Here is a 15,482-nt window from a genome sequence, read left to right on the forward strand (position 1 = left end):
GGAAAAAGGAAAAGCTCAAACTATTAAAAATTTTATTTTTATTTTATTTTATTTATTTATTTATTTATTTTTTTCAGTTGAATTATTATTATTATTTTATTTAGTTAATTACGATTTTCGTTGGTGTGGTCCTAATTTTTTTTTCTTATGGGGATTTCATTTGTTTGTTTGTTTGTTTGTTCGGTTGTTTGTTTGCATTTATCGATTGCATTTATTTATTTTTTTCTTTTATTAATAATTATTCTTCCATTTTTTTTTTCTTTTAAATAATTTATTTATTATTGATAATAATAATAATTAAAAAGAAGTCTGATATCGAGTTTTTTTCGATTAAGGTACGAGTAGAAAATTTATAGGTATGCTTAGTTAGAATCGTTCTCTCTTTTATTTATTTATATATATATATATATATATATAGTCGACAACAATTTTATTGAATTGTTTAAATAAATTTTCTATCTCTCTCTCTCTTTGTCTTTCTCTCTTTTAATTAACGTAACGGTTTTTTTAAAAATTCTATTATATATAACCGACTTTTACACACGCACGCATAAATGCATTTAATAATAATAATAATTATTTCTATAATATTTTTTAATTTCATATCTATATATCGTTAAATTATAAATAAAAAAAAACAAAATGGCGCTTTTTTTATTTATAAATAAAATTAAAACCATCGCGACATGACCACAACAAAAAAAATTCAAATAAAAAAAAAAAAAAACAAAAAAAATTATAAAACTAAAATTTAAAAAAAATCTTAATTGAACTTTTTTAATTTTTATTTATTAATTTTTTTAAATATTTAATTTACAGTATTATTATTATTATTATTAATTATTATTATTATTATTTTTACTTTTGAACGCGACAAGATACTTGTAAATACTTGTCGGATTATTATTATTATTATTATTATTATTATTTTTTTTTTATTATTATTATTACAATCCACGCCAACGAAATTGTAACTTTCACATTTTACTCAAACTTTATTATTATTATTATTATTAAACATTATTTTCGCTAACATTATCATTATTATCATTTATAACGGTTTATTTATGATTATTATTATTATTATTTCTTTTTTTTTTTTTAATAACAGTGTGTGATTAAATCGCACAACAAAAAAATTAAAAAAAAAAAATTTTTAATTAGTTTGAGACGAAATCAATCGGCAAATTTCAATTCAATCAATCGATTTATTCGATTTATCGATCGATTAATCGATTTTATATATTATTAATTTGAAATTTTTTATTATTAAAAAAAAAAAAAAATTCCATGCCTTCCTATTTTTTCGATATACATACTTTTTCCCGTCTTCCTTTTCTTATTTATTTACTTTTTTTTTTTTTAATGAAAAAATTATCATTATTATTATTATTATTATTACTGTCGTATGTATAAGTATGACTATGATTATTATTATTATTATTATGGTCACCCTTAAACACGACAAGGCTCTTATTTGTCGGGGTTTTTAAGCATTTATCCCAGGACAAATGATTATTATTATTATTATTATTATTATTATTATTATTATTATTATTATCTATTATTATTATTATTATTATTATTATTATTATTATTATTATTATTATTATAATCGATTGGTTATTATTTGCCGATTGATTTCAAATTTTTTTTTTTTTTTTTTTTGGAAATTTATTATTATTATTATTATTATTATTTTTTTAATTTTGTCAATGTCATGATTAATTAATAATGTGATAATTAATGTATTATTATTATTACTATTATTATTATTATTATGTTCGTATAAAATAAATTTTACGAGTCTTCTTCTTTAATTATGTATTTTAAACAGAAAAAAAAAAAATTTATTGAAAAAATTATTTATTTATACTACTTATTAAAAAAGAAAAAAGAAAAAATTTTCTTGTTAGGATTATTATTATTATTATTATTTATTAATTTTTTTTCTTTTTTTTTTTTTTTTTTTTTTTTTTTAAATTTAAATTTAAATTTAAATTTTTTTTCAATTAATTTAATTCAAACTTTCTTTTATCATTCGATGAATTTTGAATTTAATTTAATTTAATTTTTTAATTGTTGATTTATCGAAAATGAATTATTTAATTATTATTATTATTATTATTACAATGGTTACATGAAATTTTTTTTTTTTTTCTAACAAGAAAATGAATATATATTATATATATAATAAATAATTGTTTGAGTAATGTGTAGTTATAAGTTCTTCTCATGTTCATTCAAGTCGTTTGTAATCGAAAATTTTAAAAAAAAATTAATAAAAGGATAGTTTGATTAAGATTATTTCATCTTGTTTTCAATTCATTCATTCATTCATTCATTCATTCATTTTCTATTTTTTAGACTTTTTTTCAAATGATATGTATAAGAAAAAAGAATAATCGAGAAGTATCAATTAGATTAATTATTATTAATTGGGAATGATTCGAGTTGAATTTGAAAGATGAAAGGAAAGGAAAAATTTTTATTCGAAACAATGGAGAGGTTGATTAATATAATTCTCAATTAGAATATTAAATTAAATGAGGATTGCAAATTGATGAGATTGATTGTTCGTAATTAATCGAAATTTAGGGATATTGTTTTCTTTGACATGTTAGACATTTAACATCTCATCCATTATATTAGTATTTGTTATATCGCTGGTGAGGGGTATTAACTTATGTGTAGGGGAATGGGTAACATTTAAGAAACAATCATTGCTTCGATATGTATGATAAGTATATAACTAAATTGTGAACATGTTTTCTATAATGAATTTACAGCTGTTCATGATTAATAAAAGTATTATTATTCTCTTACAACCATTTTATAATTATTCAGCTGACAATCGTTTAGTAAACTATAAAACTTTTCAATAAAGGCAATAAAATTTTAAAGAATAGAGTTCAATCTAAATAAGAAATCAGTTGTCTATACAATTTAATCATAATGATAAATATTACTTTTTCATAAAATTAATTCAAAATTTTTTATTAAAGTTTGGTTATGATAAAAATTATCGTTTAAATATCACTAATATAAGTTTAAATAGGATTAAATACGATCGGAAAAGGAACATATATATATAAATACGTCGATTATTATTATTATTAATATTAATTAAAAATTCTTATTAAAACATATTCCGTTTGAAAAATACAAACTTCGTTTTTATAAAATGTTTGTTTTGTTTGAAAAAAAAAAACATGGCTTCCGTTAAAAATTTTAACGGATTCTGATTGGTTGAAAAAAGTAAATGACGTCACATGTTTGTTCGAAAATAACAAACGCCCTGTTAGTCAGAGAGTGAGCGTGTTCAAATGAAAGGAGGCAACGTCCATGTTGTCATCGATTTTATATCGAAGAAACTTATTTTTAATAATGTTGTAAATTTTTTTTTTTTTTTTTTAATTATTATAATTATTATTAGTACGGATAAATAAAAAATTTGTGTAAATAAATATTGTATCGATGATATAATTATTTATTAATTAGTTAATAACAGTAATGAAACATGAGTAAAAGTGACGGACAGATTTTTGATTTTGAAAAAATATGCAGACTTTGTCTGGTAGAGAAGCGTTCCATGTCGGCTATTTTTTCTAAAAAAAAAAGTGATAAAAAGGTGCCTTTACCAGTGAGAATAATGTCTTGCGCTTCTCTAGAGGTTAGTTATTATTATTATTATAATATTCTAAATCGTTTTTAAATAATTTATTTATTTATTTTTTTTTTTTTTAATCATCGTTAAAAACTCATCGCGTGAATTCTTCAGTAGATTTTTTTTTTTTTTTTACACACACAAATGAAGCCTCCGTTGTCAGCCATATTGTTTGGAATAAATCATTTCAATGCCTGATTGTTTTTATTAAATTTTTTTCTTTTTTTGAAGAATACGCGATTTATAAATCTCTATATAGCTTACTTATTTAATATATTATTATTATTATTATCATACACGTTAGTTAAAATCATTATTATTATTATCGGAATCATTATTAAAGAGTAATTACTTATTTTTTTTTTTTTTTGTTTTAGCTTTACGAAGGTGATGGATTACCATCGTCTATATGTAACAAATGTCTTCTTAGCGTTAATCAGTCTTATGCGTTTAGAGAACAATGCGAACAAGCTGATACGACATTAAGACAATATGCTGCTCAACGTATGACAGAACCCTCATCAGAGGATATAACAACGGTAAGAAACTCATTTATATTTTCCACCCTCGAAAAATTTTCATTCAAACTTCTTACATCATTCTCCAACTGACAGCGAAGATGTATCACCTTTTTATATGTATATCATCATCATCATCATCATCATGATTATTCACTCGATAAATTCATTGCTGGCTATTATTATTATTATTATTATTATTATTATTTCATTTCATTCGATTGTGATAAGATTTGAAAATATTTTTCTCTCCTCATTATTGCTACCTAATAGATTATTTGTTAACGAGTAGTTATGTATGTTTAATCGCTTAATGATAATAATGATGAAAAAGTAAATCTCATAGTTAATGAATTAATTAAATAATTAATTTACAGGAGGGGGAGGAGAGGGAGTTTGATGTAGTTTGATTTTAGCATTCCATCGATCCAATTGATGCAAATAAATTTATAAGAAAATATTTATTAGATTATTTTATTTAGTTAAACGATGGAGAGGAAAATTTTATTATCGATAATAATAATAATAATGTGAAGATTTTTCTCGTTAAAAATGATTGTTAGACTCTTGCGATTTTATGTAATTAATTTTTTATCGAGTATTATGATTTTCTCTCTCTCTCTCTTTCTCTCCCTCTCTCTCTCTCTCTCTCTCTCACTCTCTCTCATTTGTTATTGTTAATCGTAATGATGATGATGATGATGATGATGATGATGATGATGATGATGATGATGATGATGATGATGATGATTATGTGTAAAAAATCTTCAGTTTATTATTATTATTATTATTATTATTAGTTTTAGCTTTTGGTGTTTTCTTTTTTCTTCTTTTTCCTTTTTAGTACATATATATGTACTTTTATGTAGATATTATAAATTTTTTTTGAATTTATTATTATTATTATTATTATTATGCTTGATGATGATGAAAACTAACAAAATTTTATTCTGGGGCTTTAGCTAATCTAATTATTTACAGCTTTTTTATTTTTTTTTTGGTTGTTGTTGTTGTTGTTGTTGTTGTTGTTGTTGCTTATTATTGTTGCAGTATTATTATAAGTAAATTGCTTGTTTAGTTTTATTAGAATTTTATTAATGATGTGCATATTTATATATATATATATCATCGATGTGAATGATGGTGGTTATAATTTTTTTTTTTATATTTAAATGTCATCGAATGTGAAATTTTTTAATAAAAAATATTTGTTTGTTGTTGTTATTGTTTTTAATTGTTCGCGGTTATAATAATAATATTAAGTATAACGTTAAAAACAAAAAAAAAATGTTGATGATGAGGATGATTAAGAGAAATGTTCATTGGTATTCCGTTTGTTGAAAACAACAAACAAACAAACAAACAATGAAATGGAAAATTTTTGTCGAGTTTAAATATTAATAATAATAATAATTGAACGTGTTGTGTTGATGGCTCGGGGGAAATAACTTTCGAAATGGATTCGTTTTTAAATTAAAATTTTTCTTTTTTCCTTCTTCTCCTCTTCCTCCCCCTCCTCCTCCTCCTACCCCTTGTTTTCTTTTGGCGGGAACCGAGTGTATAAAACTCCTTTTTTTTTTTTTAAATAATAATAATAATATTGGTTTTGTTTCGTGTTGATTTTTTTTTTTTTTTTTTTATTGTCTATAAGATGCAATGTACGTGCACACGTGCAGATTTTTTTGATAACGATAAGAAACGATAAAAGTGATGTGCAGTTTTATTTAAGAAAAGGAAGAAGAGGAAATGAAACGAGTGACGTATTATTGTCACGTGACGCGAGAAAAAAATTGTGATAGTTTTCAATTTTTTTTTTTTTTTAAATTTGTTTTTCGCGATCGTGGAGGAAGTGACGTTGACAACGGACGCAGGTATCCATACCGAAGAGGAAAGGAAAAAAAAACGGTAAAATCTGATTTGAGATTTTTCGTTTTTGCAGACAATAACTTCCGGTCTTGATTCGATATCATTTAAAAGTCAATTCGAATGGAATCAATCAAGGGGAGAAGATGTAAAGGATTCCGTCGGTGATGACGACGACGACGATGACGTCGGTGATGACGTCGACATTATCGAGCCGACGGAAAGACTCGATTCGATAAAAAAAATTAATATTTCGTCGTCGAATGATATTTTCCACCACGATATATTTAAAACCATATCCGGAATGAGGGAAACGTCAAAATCGGTCGAAGATGGGGATTCATTGATCAGAAGACTTTTGAGTAACAAAGAAATTTCGTTGAATAGGAAAAAATCGGCGGGGGAGAAGGAGAAGGAGGAGGAGGAGGAGGGTGACTACGTCGTCACGGACGTGAAAGAAAAATGGTCGATAATAAAAAAATTGATGGAAGGAAATGGCGTCGGTGACAAAATTCCATCAGCGAAAGAGGAAACGTTGAAATGTTTGGAGTCGATGTTGAGAAAGCCGAAGAAGTTGAAGGATTCTCTCGTCTTTTGCAAACCCTGCAACTTATTCATGAAAAAATCAAGTTTGAGCGGTCACAATCGGTTCGTTCATAAAAAAATCAAAAAATTCCTTTGTCAGACTTGCGGATACGCTACGCACACGGGCACCATACTTAGACAGCACATACAAGCCGTACACGTGGGTTACACGTTCGAATGCGGTAAATGTTTGAAAAAATTCAACTTGTTGAAAAGGTTGAGAAAACACGAGGAAATCCATCATTCGAAAGGGCCCCCCAAAGTCCCGGATAAAAAACTCATGTGTCACTGCTGCGGTTTGTCCTTTCACCGGCCGTCATATTTGAAAACTCACCTTCTCACTCACACGGAAGAGACTCCGCACGGGTGTCAGTTTTGCGAGAGAAGATTTAAATTTCGTTGGGCGAAAGTTCAACACGAGAGACTTCACACGGGTGACAAACCCTACAAGTGCACGTACTGCCAAGAGGTTTTCACACAGAACAAAGTTCGGAAAAATCACGAAGCTAAAGTTCACGGATGCTAGAGCGGATGAACGTTTCCGGTTGTCGTCGTGTCGATCTTTCTTCCCCTCCCCCCCGTTTTCCCCGGTTTTTTTTTGGAATTTCGGGAAAAGTGTTTTATTATCATTATTATTTTTACGTGATAAATGAAAAACGCGACGTGTCAGTATCGAATCCTGTCGATACCGCGAAGAGGAGAAGGATTTATTTATTTACCATTCGAACCAGGTAAAGTGTCGACATCTGTAAAATGTTATCATGTCCCGCCCCCGCCCCCCTTTTTTGATTTCCCTTGATGATAGCAAAAATAATGATAATTTGCTGGGAGGAATCGGGGAGAAGAAAAAGAAGAAGAAAAATGTATGTCGGTGTGTTTAATTTTTTTTTATCGATTGTGTTTTTATTTAATGTAATAATAATGATGATGATGATGGTGATGACGTATTTTATATATTTATAATCGGTATTTATAAGTTTAACGGTAATTGTTTTCTCTCTCTCACTCTCTCTCTCTCTCTCTCTCTCTCTCTCTCTTGTTTTCTCCCTTCCGCTTTTTTCCGACGGCAGCATCTACAACAGTTTTTTACTTTTCAATGTTTTTCTTTCGTACTCGGACGTAATATACACATGTAATAATAATGATAATGTTTCAAACGGAATTAAAGTGGTGTGTGTGCGTGTGTGTGCGCGTGCGTGCGTGATATACACGCGGTTAATTATTGTATAATAAATTCGCTTTGCTCTTCTGCGTCAGTTTTATGCTTCCGGTGAAGAAAAAAAAAAAAAAATTTTTATTTAAAATAAATGGTGGGCAAGATAGAGCAACACACATTGACACACAACGTTTTTCATTTTCCAGAAATTGTGCGAATCTGTTGAGGAAGGTTTTCCCGAGACAGAGATAAAAATCGAGGAAATGGACGAAGATGTATTGATGACGGAACAAGGACAAAGTGCTGGTGGTGGCGGTGGTGGTGGTGAGGATGAGGATGAAAATGAGAATGAGAATGATGATGATGATGATGATGGCGAATCCCCAAACATGGACGATGTTGAAATTGAATATTTAGAAGAAAAATATTTGAACGATTTTGACGACGAGGAGGATGAGGATGAGGAAGTGGGAGTGGGAGTGGAAGTTGAGGAGGAGGAGGAAGAGAGGGTGGAAGAAGTGATGGCGAACGAGGATAGAGAAGAAATGGGAAGCTGTGAAAACGTAGAAGAATCCGAAGAGCACATATTGATTAAATCCGAGGGTGAAACGACGACGGCCGTCCTCTTGCCGAAAGGCATCAAAGTCGAGGAAGCGTGGGAAGTTGAGGGTGACGACGTCGCATTCATGTTCGTAGGATCCGACTGTGATGAAGTTTTGGAACACGTCATCGAGGACAAGGGTGACGAGGGGAGCGAAGATGTTGTGATATGTAATTTCTGTGAGAAACCCATTCGTAGCAATAATTTAGAAGAGCATTTAAGACTCATACACACTTTCAAGTATTGCGACCTCTGCAAGACGGAAGTCAAGGAGAAATTTTTCAAAGCTCACATGAAATCGCACGAGGAGAGTAAAGTTTTTTGCGAGCTCTGCAACAAATTGGTCAAAAAACAGGATTTCATAAAACACTGCAAGAAACATCAGGGATTCGACGCGATCGATCGACGGGAAAAAGTCAATAGGAAAGTCTGCGACATATGCGGGTATCAAGTCGAGGGAAAGGGAACGCTCAACAAGCACATGCGAGAGAAACACGACGAGGGTCAAAACTATTGCGATCTCTGCGAGAAATACGTTTGGATCAAGTGCTACGACAAACACATAAAAGACGTGCACGAGGATCACGAGGATTTTTGCAAGACTTGTTCAAAATGGTTCAAATACTACAAGACTCACATGAGAACGTCGCACAAGGACGTGGTGAAATTTTGCGACTACTGTCAAGTGGACGTGGAAGCTCACACGTTGGAAAATCACATGGCGACCGTGCATTCGAAACAGAGTAGATTTTGCGAAACGTGCAACAAGGAATTTTTCGAATTCGTTTGTTACAAAAACCACGTGAGAAACATTCACCTCAAAGTGAAATCGTACAAGTGTTCGGAATGCGATTTCACGACGGCCTACAGAACGTCCATGGACAAACACATACTCGGAACGCACACGAGAAATCAGAAATACGTGTGCGAGATATGCGCGAAAGAGTTCATAGTCAAAGACAATTTGCGCAAGCACATAAGGATGATACACAACGGACAGCAGAAATCCGTTTGCACGTATTGCGGCAAAGTCTGTCACGCGAATCGCGAGCTCATCAATCACGTTCGACTTCACACGGGCGACTTGCCCTACCAGTGCGAGTTCTGCCTGAGAAAATTCCCGAAAAAATGGACTCTGGACAATCACAGGCGAATACACACGGGTGAGAAACCCTACAAGTGCACTCATTGCGAGTCCGCGTTCGGAACGTCCGCCCAAATGAAAATCCACGAATTTCGCGAACACGGAGTCGAAAAATATCGTCACGTCGATCGCGCGGGTAAAAGGAGAAAAATGGAAAACATATTCGGAGTTTGAAATGGGAGGAGGAGGAGGAGGGGATTCCCCCGCCCCCGCCCCACCCTCCTACCCCATTCGATCCCATCCGATACTCGCTCGCGACGACCGTTTAACAATAAATCCTCATCGTTCGTCCAATCGTGATAAATATAATTTATTAAAATCCAAACGTTTTTTCTTAAATTAATTAATTTTATTATCATTATCATTATTATTATTATTATTATTGGTAATAATAAAATGCTGGTTTATTATTATTGTGTTTCCACTTTTTTTTTTTTTTGTAATTAATTATTTTGTATAGAAAAATCGAACAAACAAAAAAACAAACAAACAAAAAAATAAAAATATAATTTAAAAAAAAAAATATATTTTTTCCATTTTGATTATTTTTGTTATCGAGTGACGTCATAAATATTTTTCGCCATTTTGTTTTTTTTTCGCTTTTGTTTTTGTCACGTGGTTTTGTTGTCGGCACAACCGAATCGAAAAATCGAATTTCCCTCCCCCCCTCCCACCCCTTATTTTTGTCGTCGTCGTCATAGTTGTTTGTCGGGCTGGTTGTTCGATCGTTAAAAAATAAACAAACAAACAAACAATTTTTCTTTTTTTTTTTTATTTATTCGCGCGGACGGGTTGACAAAATTATATTATTATTATGAATGTTTAAAGTTTTGTGAAATGTGCGGTTGTCCTCAACTTTTGATAAAGGATTTTTAATTTCCAGTTTTCTACGGCATCGGAGAAAAAATTGGATTTGGATGAGGATTCGTCCGGCGGCGGCGGCGGCGGCGGCGACTACCACCATGTGGAAGTCGAAGATACTCCGCCAAACGTCGTCGCGAAAAATCCACCGTCGACGAATGTGAAAATAAAGACTGAAGAGATATCGGTCAAAGTCGAAGACTTGGACGAAACATCGGAGGATGTCAGAGAAGAGTGGGGAGAAGATGACGTCGAACCTTTGGCCGTCATGAAAGAAAACAAAACGAAAAATAAACTTAAAAAGAATTCGAACGACGACGACGACGATGACGTCATCAAAATGGAAATGGGTGTCGTCGTCGGAGGAGGAGAAACGAATAAATTGAAAATTCCAAAAGTGCCGAACGAATTTTCCGTCGGAGGAGGAGGAGGAGGAACCACCACAAAATTGAAAATACCCAAACCACCGAGCGGGACGAAAAAAAAACAAGTCGTCAAATCGAGTCCGAAAAAAGACAGAGTGTTGAAACCGCAATTCATCGACTGCGAAGTCTGCGGGAAAAGCGTTCAGAGAAGAAAATTCAAGTTGCACATGATGGTGCACAACGGTGAAAAACCTCACCTCTGCGACATTTGCGGGAAAAGTTTCACGTGGAAATTTGCACTCGTCACGCACAAGAGAGTTCACTCCGGAGAGAAACCCTACCTGTGCAAGCACTGCGGTCAAAGTTTTAGATCGTCGTCTAGATTTGCCGAACATTCGACCATACACACGGGACGAAGGTCGTACGTGTGCGAAAGGTGCGCACTCGCTTTCCGGACGAGCGGACGATTGAAAAGACATTTGAGAATTCACACGGGAGAAAAACCCTACATATGTTCGTTTTGCGAAAGGGGATTTTCCGAGAGTTACAATTTGAAACAGCATCGGAGACTGCACACGGGAGAAAAACCCCCGCACGTGTGCTACGTGTGCACTCAAGCATTCATAAGAAAGAAAATGCTCGTGGATCATTTGAGAATACGTCACGGGATAATGCATCCGACGCCGGAATCACTCCTAGCGGGACAACAGCAGCAACAACAACAACAACAACAGGAAGAACAGCATCAGCAACAAATGCAACCCCCGCAACAACATTTACAACAATCGCAACATCACAACATTCAAATCCAACATCATCGAACGACGGAGGGATTGGAAAGCGATATACGAACGCGGGAAAATTCAAATTCACTGACCGTCGACGCGGAAAACGTTTCGCAAATGCCAACAATCGATTTGGTTACGTTTGAAGGAAATAAATGAGCGGACGAACGTCGAACGAACGAACAAACAAACAAACAAACATATAACGTCGTCATGAATTAATCAAGGTAAAAACAAAAAAAAAAAAAAAAAACAAAACAAAACGTTGGAAAAAATTATTATTATTATTATTATTATTATTATTATTATTATTATTATTATTATTATTATTATTTAACATAAGTATTTATACAGAGTGTGTGCGTGTGCGCGTGCGTGTTGTGCGAAATTGTACAAAAAATAATTTTCTTTAAAGAACATCCTGTAAACGTCATTAATTTTCGAATTATTATTATTATTATTATTTTTCGGCCGATAAACCACCTTTTAGGGGGATTTTGGACTTTTCTTCTAGAACAATCTCTTTTCCAAAGGTCAAATGTCAAATTAATTTTCTTTTGTACGGTGAAGGTCTTTAGGGGTGGGTAGAGGGGTGAATGAGGTTGTTTGGATAAAAGATGCTTTTTTTCTAATTTAAAACTGCTTTCTCTCTCTCTCTCTCTCTCTCTCTCTCTCTCTCTCTCTCTCTCTTTCTCTCTCTCCCTTTTGGAATTGTATATTCGAATTTTACGGACGTGTCGGGAATGTTCTTGAATGCTCCAGGAATATTAAAAGGATGGATGGAAAAGTATTGAAAACGAAAAAACCCGATTTCTCATCGCGAGGGAACAAAAATAATAATAATAATAATAACAATGGTGGAAATGGTTGATGCATGGCAATATTTAAAAAAAAAAAAAAAAAAAAAAAAAGGAAAAAGGCAATAATAATAATAATAATTATAACGATGGTGATAATACAACTAAATAAGAAAGAAAGAAAGAAAGTAACGAGTTTTAATTTTTGCAGTGTTTGAACGACGACGACGATGACGACGACATCGACACGTTACAAGACAAAAACAGTTTGTTAGAAAAAAATAAAGAAAAAAATTTTACGGATAATTTAATAATGGTGAGAAAAAAATGGAAAGAAGAAGAAGAAGAAGAAGAAGATGGGGAAAATGACGACGGGGGGCAAGGAGGCGGGAGAGAGGATGGGAAAAGTGAAGAAGGCGTCGAAGGGAAAAATGGCGGCGGCGGCAGCGGAATCGACGGGAAAGAAAAAAAAGAAAATTTATCGGAAATTGTCCGAACGGTCAAACTTTGCGACGTGTGTTCGCAACCTTTTCGTAACGTTTCGTCATTATTGTCGCACAGGAAAGCGGAACATCCGGACAAGACGACATTTAAGTGTGCGGAATGCGACGACGAATCCCTGACGAGTTGGACGGTTTATGAAAAACACGTGAAAAATCACAAGCGTTCGTCTGTGTCATCGACGTCGACGTCGACGACGACGACGAAAACCGTTCGGTGCGACGTTTGCAACAAGGATTTCGAATACATAAACTCACTCGTACAACACCGGAGAGTCACGCATCCGACGGAGAACAAAATTTTCTCTTGCACCCTCTGCGAATTCACCGCGACCCTATACAAGGACTACAAACACCACATGAGAGTGAGTCACAAGGATTCCGGAGTCAAACTATCTCTCTCGTGTCTCGTGTGCGACGTTTGCGGAAAAGAATTCCTCTGTCACTACAACTTGTCGAATCACATGAAATACCACGGATCGCCAAAGTTCAAGTGCGACGTGTGCGGAAAACTTTTCAAAGCGAAGAAATCCCTACAGGGTCACCACAGGATACACACGGGAGAAAAACCCTACACGTGCGAAACGTGCGGAAAAAGTTTCCCGGGTAAAAGTTATCTCATCAATCACGGCGTGACACATTCGGGTCGTAAACCGTTCGTTTGCGACGTTTGCGGAAAAGCCTTTTCGAAAAAGTGGAATCTCGTACAACACGAAAGGATACACACGGGAGAACGTCCCTACAGGTGTCCAATCTGCGATTTGGGTTTCATACAGAATTTCATACTCAAGGATCACGTGAAAAAAGTTCACGACAGGGATTTGAGGGAATTTCAAAAAAAAAAAAAAAAAAACAATCCGACGGATGATGGATGATGGGTGGAGATTCCCGCCGATCACGTGACGTGTAAAGGATTACGAAAAAAAGAAAAAAGAAGAAGGAGGAGGGGACTTCGTACTGGAGAGAAATTTCTGGAAACTTTTTGTCTTCTGCTTCTGGTTTTTTTTTTGGAAAAGGTTCTTTTTAATTTTTTTTTTAATTGGAAATTGTGCACGCATATTATTATTATTATTATTATTATTGCTGTTGTTGTCGTGGTTGTTTGATGAAAGAGCACAAAAAGGTCGCTGCCAAATTTCGTTAACGAAAGCTTGCAATAACATGCTTTTCTCTCTCTCTCTCTCTTTTTTTTCGTATCAATAATAATAATAATAATAATATTATTATCATCATTTAAAAAAAAAAAAGGAATTGAATGGACCTGATTTTAGTTTTCGTGGAATTTTCCAGACGATCGAAGAAAAGAAAACGGAAGTTGAATCGTCGTCAACGTCAACTACAAAGTCGTCGTCGTCGTCGTCGTCGAAACCTGTGATTGAAGATGAAGAAAAGAAAAATTTAAGGGATAAGGATACGGTCGTGCATGACGGCGGCGACGGCGACGACGCTGAAGGGGGGCAAAGAAATCGGGGAGGTGAATTTTTTTCCGACGGAGAAGACGTTTTTCGTTCGCGTACGGAAGGTGAAAATTCAACGAGAAGAAAGAATTGTGAAGATGATGATGGCAACGACAACGACGCCACCGCCGCCGAAGATTTTTCACCTTCGGCGGCGGAAATCGAAAAGGGAAAAACGTACAAAAGGAAGAACGACGTCGCTGAAGACAAAAGGGAAAAGCAAAATTTGTACAGATGCGAACACTGTCCGAAAGTTTATCCGTCTCAAGGAGGTTTGAGCTATCACAGGTACATACATCACAGCGCTCAGTACACTCCGCCGGTGTGCGACATATGCGGGAAAACGTTCAGGGTACAGAAGTATTTGGATTCTCACAAGAACACGGTACATTTCAAGAACAAGGATCACCTCTGCGATTTGTGCGGAAAAGGTTTCGCGTCCAAGTACAGTTTGAAGCTGCACAAGATATGGCACAGAGGAGAAAAGAATTTCTTTTGCGACGTTTGCGGAATGAGATTCAGCACCGTGGGAAAAGTCAACACTCACAAGCAAGTTCACGGAGGTCCCAAGAATTACATTTGCGAAGTTTGTTCGAGAGCGTTCAGGTGGAAGAAAAGTCTGTTCACTCACATGAGGACTCACTCGGGAGAGAAACCGTTCAAGTGCGAACACTGCGAAAGGACGTTCTCGGCGCTTTGGAACATGCAGCAACACGTTAGGATACACACGGGAGAGAGGCCATACAAGTGCGACGTTTGCGGTAAAGCGTTCGCGTTGAACGCGTCGATGAAGGAGCACAGGAATCGTCATCACAACACACTTTAAAGGGGGGGGGTCTTCTTTTTAGGGGAGGGGAGGATCTTATTTTTTAAGGGGGTCTTCTTTCTTAAGGGGGGTCTTCTTTTTTAAGGGGGGTCTTCTTTCTTAAGGGGGTCTTCTTTTTTAAGGGGGGTCTTCTTTCTTAAGGGGGGCTTCTCCCCCCGGGAAAACGACCACTTCATTTCCATTTTAAACCAAAAACCAAAAGAAAAAAAAAACGAAAAAACGAAAAGAAAAACTCCAATTTCCCAAGCATAGTACGCTGCTAAAATCATTTCGACCGAAAAAAATTTTTCTATTATCTTCTTCCTTTTCCCTTTCTTTTCCTTTTTGTTTCTTCTTTTTCCACCTCCTCCTCCTCCT

The 15,482-nt window shown here is 33.8% G+C and overlaps 2 protein-coding genes across 2 annotated transcripts in view; both read left to right on the top strand.

The window, feature by feature from the left end:
• Positions 1-3,520: 3,520 nt before the first annotated feature.
• Positions 3,521-5,272, top strand: Phum_PHUM602310 (uncharacterized protein; the record flags this gene model as incomplete). The annotated part of the gene is made up of 3 exons (XM_002432794.1): positions 3,521-3,673; positions 4,045-4,206; positions 5,264-5,272. 3 exons carry the CDS (start codon positions 3,521-3,523, stop codon positions 5,270-5,272), a joined length of 324 nt encoding a protein of 107 aa, XP_002432839.1.
• Positions 5,273-6,352: 1,080 nt separating this feature from the next.
• Phum_PHUM602320 (zinc finger protein, putative) overlaps positions 6,353-15,482 on the top strand; it is a gene marked incomplete at both ends in the record, with an annotated part of 12,118 nt that continues 2,988 nt past the window's right edge. Inside the window, 5 exons of the mRNA XM_002432795.1 lie at positions 6,353-7,089; positions 8,814-9,652; positions 10,917-11,420; positions 12,816-13,587; positions 14,534-15,082. Of these exons, the coding sequence (XP_002432840.1) occupies positions 6,353-7,089; positions 8,814-9,652; positions 10,917-11,420; positions 12,816-13,587; positions 14,534-15,082 (3,401 nt within the window). The remainder of the gene's footprint in view (positions 7,090-8,813; positions 9,653-10,916; positions 11,421-12,815; positions 13,588-14,533; positions 15,083-15,482) is intronic.

The sequence above is a fragment of the Pediculus humanus genome, genomic scaffold, assembly GCF_000006295.1.
Source record: "Pediculus humanus corporis 1103172108318 genomic scaffold, whole genome shotgun sequence".
Classification (NCBI taxonomy): domain Eukaryota; kingdom Metazoa; phylum Arthropoda; class Insecta; order Psocodea; family Pediculidae; genus Pediculus; species Pediculus humanus.